The following is an 11,880-nucleotide window of genomic DNA, read 5'->3' on the forward strand; positions in this document are numbered from 1 at the left end:
AGTGCTGGGATTAAAGGCGTGCGCCACCACGCCCGATTTGGTGCTTAGGAGAGACTGATAGGACTAGGGTAAACACTGGAGGTGGAAGCACAGACCACCAGGGAGACCAGGGAGAACTCATTCACATTGAGTGCAGAGCCTCACTTTACATGTGTGGTACTATTACAAGCAAAGGCATGCATAATAGAGCCAGTCTATATAGCACATCAGTTACATCCCAGTAAAGCCATTTAATAAAACAGAGCCAGTCCCTGCTGTCCTAGGAGCTTCCGATAGTGAACCAGATGGTCATTTGTCAAAAAATCATGAGAGTAATTGCTAGTGCTGTAAAAGACCAAAACAAACAAACAAACAACAACAAACAAACATCAAACAACAGACAAACAACAAACAACCCCCCCAGTATCCTGTGTGTGTGTGTGTGGGGGGGTGAGAACACTCTTCACACCCTGGCTAGGACGGAAGGGGTGGGGGTGGACCTAAAGATGGGGAGGTGTTGGGAGGGCTTGTGGAAGCCTGAGGTAGGAAGACACAAGGTGAGAAGAGGGAGAGAGGCCAGACTTTATGTCATAAGACTTAAGGGTTGAGGAGGACTGTTGAAGCCCCTTCCATGAACCCTAGCTCCTTCTTCTTCACTGATGTTCGTTTGTTAATGACCACGAGGTTCAACTGAGGCTAAAGAAATGGCAAGGACAGTTGGTCTCCTGGGTCGTCTACCTTCTGGCTGAGCCTATCTTTATCCCCTGCATGTCCATCGACAGATCATCTCAGGGCCCAGGTCTGGTTCTATTCAGCAGCTGCTCCCAAGCAAGGAAGAGGCTTTTAGTTTTAATAAAAAAAAGGGGGGGGGAGTAGAGATAAGAAGGCTGCCTTGGCAGGGCTCGCAGGACTGACAGGATGATTTAAATGGCCTCTCTAGTGTCTTTCTTCTGCACAGACATCATAAATCAGATTAGCATTGGGCTCTGGGGGATGGGGAGAGGGGGCAGGTCTTAGGCTCTGGGTCTGTCTAGGACTGGCCTGGCAGCAGAGGAGAGACATTGTGTGTTTCACCTGGTCCTAACCCGGCCCTGCTGTTAGAAGGAGTGGGTGGGAAAGAGTGAAGAGGGGCTGATAAAAAGAACAGAGAGGAGAGAGATGTGGGCAGGGCAGTGTGGGAGGTAAAGACCGACTGACAGCCATTAGGAAATGGAGAAGCAGTCAATCTCCTCTTTTGTGTGCAGGAGATCACTTTGGGAACTCAGAAAACACAGGTGGAGGCTAGGGCCGTCACAGCATGTCGGAGCTACAAGTGGTTCTAGTGTGTGCTTGGATTGGAGCTGAGCTTCTGTCTCAGAGGTGAGGGCTCCATCCTCTCCTATGCTCAGGTCCAATGGCTCCTGTCATCTCTCGAGAGTGACTAGATGAGGGGTATGAGAGAAGCTCCTGGTGCACGTATAGGCAGGGCAGAACTCCCAGCCGGTGGTCACTTCTCTTTCAGATCTCCTGCCACCTGGGCAAGATGTACAGTGAGATGATCTTTGTCAATGGCTTTGTGCACTGTGACCCCCACCCAGGCAACGTACTGGTGCGGAAGCGTCCTGACACGGGCAAGGCTGAGATTGTCCTCTTAGACCATGGGCTTTACCAGGTAGGAGAAAATTCTTCTTCCTGCGGTTGTAGCCCACTGATGTTCTCAGGAAACCCTGCAGCTTGGAGGCAGACAGCTGAGGTAACGGGACAGTCACCTTGTTCACATTGGCTTGGTGTCTTGGTTAGGGTTCTACTGCCATACGCAGACATCATGACCAAGGCAACTCTTATAAGGACAATCTAATTGGGGCTGGCTTACAGGTTCAGAGGTGCAGTCTGTTATCATCAAGGCGGGAACATGGCAGCATCCAGGCAGGCATGTTGTAGGAGGAGCCGAGAGTTCTACATCTTCATCTGAAGGCTGCTCGCAGAATACTGGCTTCCAGGCAGCTAGCATGAGGGTCTTAAAGCCCACACCCACAGTGACACACCTACTCCAACAAGGCCACACATACTAAAAGTGCCACACCCTAGGCCGAGCATATACAAACCATCCCACTTGGGTATGGTAGATGGAGTCCAGAGGGTTCTGCTTTCTTGGACTCCCAGGCAGTGATAGCAGAGAGGAGGCTCGGAGACCTGTGGGAGAGCTTTGCAGGAGGTGGGGCTTTTGCTCCACCCCATCAGTCACTGTTGAGGTAGAGGACTGCATCTGTGTCTGTTGGAAGCCAGGGAAGTAACCTAAAAAGGAGATGACAATATAGATTTTATAGGGGGTTAGTAGTCTCTGCCATTTAAGACCAAGGCTTGCCAGTCCATGCTGAGTAACCCTAATACAAAAACTCTATACTCACCGTGCTTGAAGCTTCTGAGCACTGTGACACCACAGAAAATTCTATGCCACATAACTTTGTATCATGCACAGAATCACTAAATACATTGTATAAAACTACCTTTGGGCCACGTGTGTAAAGCATGTATGAAACAAATGGATTTCATGCTTAGATGTGTGATCCAGCCCCAAGATATTATGTATATGCAAATCTGAGAAAGAAAGACTGAAATCTAGAGCATTTCTGGTCCCAGAAATTTCAGATTTATGATATTCAAGCTCTTTTAACTTTGAACTGGTGCCCTCGGAATGGCTGACTGTTGGAGAGCCAGGAGCTCCTTGTCCCCGGTGTAGTGGTCAGCGCTAGTCTGGGGCGCAGGCCTTGGGCCAAGAGAGACCCAGCTGCTGCCTGTGTTGCCCTGGCTACAGGTGCTCACGGAGGAGTTCCGCCTGGACTACTGCCATCTGTGGCAGTCTCTGATCTGGACCGACATGGACAGGGTGAAAGAGTACAGCCAGCGCCTGGGAGCTGCAGACCTCTACCCACTGTTTGCCTGTATGCTGACAGCCCGGTCCTGGGACTCAGTCAAACGGGGCATCGGACAAGCTCCAGTCAATGCTACTGAGGTAGGTAACCCTTTCCTAGATGCTTGGGGACCTCTTCCAACTCAGTGTCTAAGGTTCACGATTGGTAGGCCATGAGTCTGTAGGGAGGGCTGTATTGGAGCCATATAGGGTGAGGAGTATTGGGGAGAGCAGGAGCTACAGCACTGGAGTGGGGATGCAGGAGAAGGATAGCCTATTTTGTCTCCTGGGACCTTACCATCCTGGAGTAGAGAAAAGGCTTGTGGCTTAAAAAATTCCAGGCCCCAGTAGTCTGGTGAGATGTCAGGGTTTCTCCAGCACCACCCAGGGGCTATCATACTCCTGCAGCCCTGCACTTCCTCCACCCACTGGGCGCTGTTCACTGTGCCTGGGTCCTCTCTGGCTTCATGTCAGGGAGAGCCTTCACTTCCTGCCTCCATATGCAAACAGCCCTGTCCAAGTGAAGCAACCTCTTTACTTTTTCCCACCTCATTCATGGACTTGGACTGTCTAGACTGGGCACAGACTTAAGGGAACTTCTGCTCCCCATATTCCTGTCTACTTCTATTGGTCTGCCAGGGATCATGGGAGTTTATTTGCTTGTTTCTCAGTGCTGAGCAGACTCAGGCCCCACTGAGGCCTCTGCTCACTGTAGGTAGAGGTGAAGTCCTACTCATGATGTTGGAAAGGCTGGGCGCTGCTTCCAGGAGCCCGGCTTTCTGATTTGTGACCTTGGGTATTGGCATCTAGAGCTTCAGGGTCATTCCCTGCAAGCTGCTCTGCAGGTACTGCTAGCAAACGCTGGATCCGGAGTCTTAAACAAGGAGGCAGAGGCAGGCGGATTGCTGAGTTTTCTCCAGCAGGCCTAGTGGCAGTGATGCGCACTTGCTGTTCTAGGCTCTACAGCCTTAAAGTGCATCCTAGAAGAGGGGCAGTCTAGGGATGGTAGGATCTCTGCTTTCTGCCTTACCGTCAGTGCATGCAAAGTGCCTACTCGCAGTTCCCAGTTCCCGGAGTTCATTCATTCAATAAACATTTGCTTTAGCTGGCCTCTGAGCATGTTTCAAGGAGCCTGTGTCCAACAGACAAGACAGGCCTTTTTTGTAATTTACACTTTGGTTGAGAGAGACAGACAGTAAACAACTGAGCCAACAGGCATGTGGGATAATTTCGGGTTACAGGTATCTCTGGGGAGGGAAGGGTCTGATGGGAGGACAAATAAGACGATGTGAGAAAAGGTTTGGGAGCCTGCCTTGTTGACGGTTGAGCTGAGGTGTGAAGGACCCGAAAGTCACTACTGTCAGGAGCCCCTGATGGATGATGCACTGGGGGCACACTGAGGCCCAGGGCAAAAGAATTTGATGTGGCCTAGAGGGTGATGGGGCGCATTGAACCCCGCACAGGGCTTTATGTGCTGTGGAAGGAGGAGGAAGTCAAGCTCTTGGCAAGCTAGGAGATGCTCAGCTCTGTTGTTTGAAGGGCTTTTGGCTGACTGAGGTGCAGTGAGCCAGTCACTGAGGAAGGGAATAAGCGCTCAGAGCTATCACTGGCTGAGAAAGAAGATACCAGTAGCCCGGGGCTAGTAAGTAGCTCTTGGTTCCTGAAGAGCATCCCCCAAAGGGCCAGATAAACAGAATTGGAATAGCTGTAACATAGGAGAGGGGACCTGGCTATCGGGCACACATCCACCATCAGGACCCAGGCAGTGGTAGAGCACAGGGGACAGTACAAGGCCTGCGTGGGACCTGAGTGTTCTGTCCACGGACTATACTGGGCTGGACTTGGTTAGCTGGTAGTGCAGATTCTTCCAGGCCTGACTTGAAGTTGGTGTCCACTTAAAAAGCCTTGGAGAGCCCTTTGACCTTTCTCACACTAGTGCTGTTTCCAGGGCTTGCCCGGGAGCCCCTCTGCGACCTCCCATCTGGGTGGTCAGGCCCCGGGACCCCAGTGCTTTTCTTTTCTTTGGGGGGGGGGAATGGGTTCTCCCCAGGGTGCCAGAGCAGGTGTGCTAGAAGCTCCTACCTGGAGCTTATTTGTATTCTCTTGGTCACAGGCTACCCACACTTGTAGCACCCTGATCTTCATGTGCTCCACCAACCATTCTCATGTCCCCTTGCTGCCATTAGGACTCAGAGATTCGCAATAATGCGGCCTGCTACCTGCCCGAGATCAGCCAGCTCCTTAACCATGTGCCTCGCCAGATGCTGCTCATCCTGAAGACCAATGATCTGCTCCGCAGCATTGAGACCACCCTGGGCACGCGCTCCAGTGCCAGTTCCTTCCTCAACATGTCTCGGTGTTGTATCAGGGCGCTGGCTGAGTGAGTATGCTCCCACCTCAGCCACCTCCTAGATCCAGGGACTATCCCATGGGCTCTGCTGTCCCCAGTGTTCAATCTTTAGGACCCTATCTTGGCTTCTCAAGCTCTAGCTCTCTCTTCAGGGAATCCTAGGGGCAAAATGGGCTGCAGTGACAACAGATGCCTTGAGACAGGTCTTTGGGTGGCCTAAAATGCCTGTGCTTTGCCGAATGATAGCATCTGGGATTTCATCTTTTCAGTCTGGCTTTCCAGATGATTCTTTCCCTTAAGAAAGTTTGAAGTTGATTTCTGAGTATCTCAGCTTATCCAGGTGTCCTCTAGACGTGTGGTCAGAAAGCCCCAATATGACCCTCTTTCTATCTGGCCCTGTGACTTGGCTCTTAGGACCAGCCCAGGCAGTGAGCCCATTGCTTCTCATCCTGGAGATGTGGCTGTCACTTGGAAAGGTGTGGCTACTAGGTTATCTCAGGGTCACAGATCTTTCTAGATGCCTCAGCGCTCTTGAGACAAAGATGATAAAAGAGGAGTGTGGAGGAGCGTGCTCTAGGCTCCCTGTTGAGTGCAGTGAACACATCAAAAAGCCTGCGCTCTGGCAGGGTGCTCTCACCCCAGGGAGGAGGCGTAGCTTGTGGTCACATCCCAGCCTGTCCATCCTGTCCATCCTGTCCATCCTGTCCATCCTGTCCATCCTGGGGAAGGGAGGCTCATTCTGGGAAACTAATATTTGGCCACATAGATCATGTACTTACTAGCAAATATGGTATTAGATTCCAGCAAAAGCCGCTGACAATGAAGGGCAGGGTGTGATTTATCTTTTCTCTGAGGGCTGAGAAAGCCAAGTCTTAAGTAGTGAAAGGTCTTGGGTTTGAGGCCCAGTGGGGTCTTGGATGTAGATTGCTGTTTGGGGTAAGAGATTCTTTTGAAAAGTTATTACCACCATGGACAGATAAGCAGGTTGGCAGGAGCATGGAAGGGGCTCTAAGGAGAGTTCGGGTCTGTGTAGCAGACTGGGAGGCCCTTCCTAAGGGCTTAAAAGGAAGGGGGAGGTGACCAGTACTCCACAGCTGGGACCTATCTAGGTTGTCCCTGGTTATCAGACTGCAGGGGTTTGTGGGTGGATGGGCAACATTTCCTGAAAGCATGTGAGGGAAGAGGGACACATTGAGTTGAGGAGGATGTGCCCACGGATAGCTTGGAGGCTGGTAACCTGGGTTTATAGACTTCCTTATAAGAATTCCTGATTCTGTGAATCCCCTGAGATCCAGACACCTGTGGAGTCTAGTAGGCATCTGCAGATTTACAATAGGGGGTTCGAGAGGCCATTATCATAAATCCCAGTTTGTACTTGTTTAGGTACAGGGAGACTGAGCTGGGCTGACAAAGTGCTCAGCCTCTGCAGTCACCTGACCTCAGAGGATTCCTATCCTCAGGAACGTTTTGCAGTAGGAAGAGAAACCACAGAATGTTCTACTGAGTGAGGGGATCAGGGATTGATGCATTGTTATTTTACCTCTTTGAAAATCTTCTTTGGGATATTTGAGTCCCCCCTGGCCCCTGACTGGGCAGTGGTATGGTTGGGTAACCCAGTGGTCTCCAGGATCAGGGAACTAGTGAGTTGGCCAGGCCACCGGCCAGCTTGGATTTTTTTTCCATGGTTCTGTGCTGGGGTTTCTCACTTGTTTTCTTTTCTCCCCTCTTTCTTTCTCACCCCTCCTCTAGACACAAGAAGAGGGATGCCGGCTCATTCTTCAGAAGGACTCAGATATCTTTCAGTGAGGCCTTTAGCCTGTGGCAGATTGACCTTCATGAACTTCTGCTTCGAGTGAAGGCCTTGAGGCTAGCTTGCTGGATCTCAGCTCTCCTGGGCTGGCTGACTCGGGCTCCACACTGAATGTGATGGACTTTCCCTGCCCCCTCCTAGTGTCTTTCCACACCTCATTCTTTCCTTGACACTGGGACTACCCACTGACCCATGTCTGCCTAGGGTTGGCCTGTGGTCCCAGAATGGTCATCCATGGCACCATCATGCTCTGCCATTGGAGGCCCTGCCTTGGGGTGGCCTTGTCTTGAGGTCCTGGAATGTCCTGGAGAGTGAGGTTCTTTCCTCTAGGGAGGGGATAAAGCAACCTCTCTCCCACCTCCTGTGTGTGCCATTGACTTGGTCATCTGTACTTTTATGAGGACTGTGAGAATGGACCAACCACATGTGTCACCACAGGGCCGTGTTTACCTTGTAGGGAATAAGTAGGATCTTAGACCTTGCGGAGAACAGACTTTGTATTTTTGCTGCATCACTCCCAAAGTTGTCCCACCTCAGTGAGGAAGGCTGCATCTGAGAGGGAACAACGATGCAGCTGTGGGCTCATGCTGTCATGGTAACACCTTCAGTGTTATAAGTATTGTATATATTGGTTATTGTAATAAACCCTTTCAAGGTTGCAGGGACTGTCCCTTCTGAATCAATGTCTCCATTTAGACTTTGAGTTGCTCTTGCTAGCTGCTTCCTTGGGAAACCCCTGGGTTTCTCAGAGAGGCCTAGGAGAGTGAAGTCTGGTTTGGTTATAGAATTTATTTGCTAGATTGGGAGCAATCCACATGGGTCACAGTAGACTTAAACACCATGTACCCTGAGACCTTGCCCCCAGAAGCCATGCAGGCTATAAGACTCCTGCCGAAGTGGATGCTCACAGTCATTTATTGGATGGAACACAGGGCCGGCCCCTAATGAAGGAGCTAGAGAAAGTACCCAAGGAGCTGAAGGGATCTGCAACCCTACAGGAGGAACAACAATATGAATGAACCAGTACCCCCCCAGAGCTGTGTCTCTAGTTGCATATGTAGCAGAGGATGGCCTAGTTGGCCATCAATGGGAGGAGAGGCCCTTGGTCTTGCGAAGATCATATGCCCCAGTACAGGGGAATGCCAGGGCCAGGAAGCAGGAGTGGGTGGGTTGGGGAGCAGGGCAGGGGGAGGCCATAGGGGGGTTTGGGGATAGCATGTGAAATGTAAATGAAGAAAATATCTAATTTAAAAAAATGCCTTAAAAAAAAAAAAAAAGACTTCTGCTGCCACAGGGTTGCATCCTGCTTCTTAGAGATGTCTCCTGCCTTCTACATCACAGACCTTGGTTGGAGCCCAAAGCTTAGAGCTAAAGGCAGAGATAGCCCCCTACTCGTTTCCTATGACTGGGGCATCTGCCTCGTTCAACTGGTCAGGTCAGGGTTTACCCTCTGGTTCTTAGTCAGTGACCTGAGTCTCAGGTCTAGGATTGTACTAGGTCCTTCCAGGTCTTTGGACACACCAACCTTCCTAATGAGACAACAGTCACCATGGCTGTACCCATCTGACACATCCATGTCACCTAATCAAATGCTGTCTCTAGTCTGTTTCCCTGCCAGCATTCACATCTCCCAAGCCCATCATTTACTCCTGTGTGTGCGTGGTCTGGGGGTCCCTGAGACCCCACATACGGAAGACCCTACCTCTATGATCATCCATGCTTGTAGATGGATAACCATTTGATCAGAAAATCTGAACCTCATTTCCGTTCTCTCTGTTAACGATACAAGCAGATTTTCTAGTGAGTGGAGACTGTCTGAATTCTTTTATTTTCTGAAAGAATTAATTGTTCTTGGTGACCAGTTGGATGTACCCAGGGACCTAGGAGAGTAATTCGCAAGCTCTGTTATTAATCATGAGACTACATGCTGCATATTCTATTTTATGGTGTGTTTTTTTTTTTCCCAGCCACTGACGTAAATATAAATGTCCTTTCTGTTTAAGATAATGGTCTCTTTTCACTTTGGATGTAATGGTTGGCTTACTCTGGGATTTAAAACATCCGCATGTCGCCTCTAGGTCTGGTAATCAGAACAGTTTCCAGGCATAGGAAAGGTAAAAAAACAGAGTTGAAAATCTCGGAGAAGGACGATACTTATGCGTGGCTCCCCACAGCACTGTAGTCAGACTATGCGTGCTCCTTGAGTTGTCTTGTGTGCTTGAGCAGAGCGTCTATACATACCCAGTACACAGATACCCTGGCCTTTGGATAGTAAGTATTACACATATTGGGAATCTTGGCAGACTTTGTGGTTTACAGGGGGTTTGAACTCATTCTGAAAAGTTGCATATGGCATCCTCTGGCTCACAGGAGATGCTTCAAGGATGGTCAGATTGATAGCCACAGCGTATCTTCTCTGCAGCAGGATCAGAGCTTGTCAGCCACTGCAGGCTCTAGGGGCCTTCTTGCTACTGCACAGGGATGCCCTAGAAAGACAGAGCTGCTCTAAGAGCCTCCCACTCCCCAGCAGATTCCGAGTAGCAGAGCTGATGGGAGGCTTGTGGCAGCTCTTAGTGCGGGCACCTGTGGGAAGGGTGATGATGGTAGCAGCTGTGGCTGGAGCAAGAGATGGGTTCTGAGCCAGGGTGTGAGCTGCAAGTTCAGAACCAGCAGGATGACTAAAACCAGAGCGTGGTGAGTTCCCCGCAGTGGGGACATGGGCTGCATTGACCACATTGGCCATATGGGAGGGTCCATGTGTAACAGGAGGTCTTGAACATCAAATGACCAGGTACTACTGTTCCTGCTTGGTGAACTGAGGGAGGCCCCGGCAGTCATGTTTGCCAACCACTGCCTCTGCTGCCCTCTCCCCACTTTGTCCTCCTTTCCATTTCCTTCTGTTCCTTTCCCCCCTCCTTCCTCTCTGCCCCACTCTAGGGCTCAGGCTGTCTTTAGCTGATGAAAGCAGGGCTCAGCAGCCTTGAGAAGAGGCAGTGGGAGCCCCAGGCTATGCTGCCAGTGCCTTTTTCCGGGGTTGCTGCCTTCTGGTCAGGCCTGGCTGCTCCTGGAGATGCTATGGCAGCCCAGCCCCAGCCTGCCTTGCCCCCCCCCCCCGTGCCAGGTTGCTGTCACCTGCCAAGGCTGCAGGGATCATGAGCACTTCCCTCCCGCTCTGTTTCTAGGTGCAGAGCTCTGACATTTCTTCCCATTTTTCTCTCTCCTGGGGAAGGATCAGGCTGCTGAGACCAACACAGTGGTGGGTGTTCTGCCCCCCACCTCTGAGCCCTGCCTTTCCAGCTCCTCTTTGCTCCTCATCCCCACACCATGCATGATCTTTCTATAGATTTTTCCTGTGTAAACTAGCCACTTGGGGTCCTATTAAATCTTGAATTTTGCCTCTGTGAGCCTGGGTGGGGCCCAAGACGCTTCGATGGTAATCAGACTCCATGGGATTGTAGTCTTGCTTAACCAGGGACCACACTGTGTTGTAAATAGAGGTTTTCAGGGGGGAAAGGGGTGCCCAGGACAGCCCCCTGCCTATCACCTGGGAACTTGTTAGGAATATAGACCTTCTGAACCTTTGGTTCAGACTCACTGAACCAAACCCTGGCCTGAGGTAACCAACCAGTTGCTTTAACAATTCTTCCAGCATATTCGGATGCCTGCTTACTTCTCTGGTTCCACCTTGATGACTCTCAGTGCTTCCAGAACAGCAGAACCTCTGGAGAGCTCCATGTGCCTGAGATTCCGAGTCAGTTGGTTGGAACACAGGCCAAACACTTCCCCAAATTTGTTAATTTTTTTTTTTATTCTGAAATAATTTTAGATTCCAGCAACCCACCACCTTTGCCTTCTCTAATGTTAACATCTCATATGATCAGGCCGCCTTGACTCATTAGATGGTCATTCACTTCCGCACAGTGTTAGTGTTAGTAATCCAAGTACAGGTGGTACCGACCCAGTCAGATTCCTGCCGGGGCCCTCCCTGTGCTGTGGATCCTGTCTTGACAATGATGACATTTCATTATCCCAACTCCTCAGAGTCCTTAGTCTATAGCAGCCCAGTCTCTCAATCCTTTTGTATTCTGAGACTTTGACTCTTGGCAAGAGTACTTTGGCTAGGGACTTTGTAGAATGACTCTATTTGGTGTTTGCTTTTGCATGACTAGACCTTGTTGAGGGGTTTTGATAGGTGCTCACACGGAAAAATACACTCATTATCCCATCCTACCATGGGAACACAATGCTAATGTAACACAGCTTTGTGAAGCTTCTGAGCTGGGATTGGGAACCCCTGTTTTAGTCTCACATATCTTCCAGATTCTTCTGGAGGAGGAAGACACAGCTTATGAACTCGTCATTTCTGGGCATCAACAGATGCTCTTCCGAATCAAAAGGTTTTTAAGAAATAAAAACCACAGATAATAATAAGGTAATGAGCACAAGGTAATCAAATGGTATTGTGGTTTTAATGTTTACATCAACCACAAGTTAACTCTTTAACCATTCCTGATTGTACTGGCCAGTGAACATAGCACCATCAGAACCCTAAACATGAATCACCTTCCTCCTCTAGAGGCAGACTCGGTGCTGGGAGTTTTGTTGACAGTTTTAGAGTAGAATGACCTGTGAGCTTCATAAAGGGGCTAGAGGCCAGTCAGGCAAGGTGGATTTAACCTGGTGACCACTTCTCAGTGCTTGCACCACTCTAGCAGGAACAGATAAAAGTCTCACCTAGGCTGTGACCAGCTCTATGAAGATCAGCTGGTCATGAATGATGGAGGCTACTGGTGGGCCTGTCTCCTGGGTGATGATAGAGAGGGAAGGTCAGAGGGATGCTAGCAGCAGACA

The 11,880-nt window shown here is 50.1% G+C and overlaps 1 protein-coding gene across 7 annotated transcripts in view; it reads left to right on the plus strand.

Annotated features, from left to right (window-relative positions):
* The window catches only part of Adck1 (aarF domain containing kinase 1), a 95,422-nt gene extending 87,433 nt beyond the window's left edge, over window positions 1–7,989 (plus strand). For all 7 annotated transcript variants that reach the window (XM_029540972.1, XM_029540973.1, XM_021202140.2 and 4 more), the window contains 4 exons: window positions 1,481–1,630; window positions 2,774–2,971; window positions 5,056–5,249; window positions 6,969–7,989. In XM_029540972.1, coding sequence (XP_029396832.1) covers window positions 1,481–1,630; window positions 2,774–2,971; window positions 5,056–5,249; window positions 6,969–7,140 — 714 coding nt within the window. In that variant the 3' untranslated portion in view covers window positions 7,141–7,989. The remainder of the gene's footprint in view (window positions 1–1,480; window positions 1,631–2,773; window positions 2,972–5,055; window positions 5,250–6,968) is intronic.
* Window positions 7,990–11,880: the final 3,891 nt, after the last annotated feature.

The sequence above is a fragment of the Mus pahari genome, chromosome 7 (assembly GCF_900095145.1).
Source record: "Mus pahari chromosome 7, PAHARI_EIJ_v1.1, whole genome shotgun sequence".
In the NCBI taxonomy this organism is placed as follows: Eukaryota; Metazoa; Chordata; class Mammalia; order Rodentia; family Muridae; genus Mus; species Mus pahari.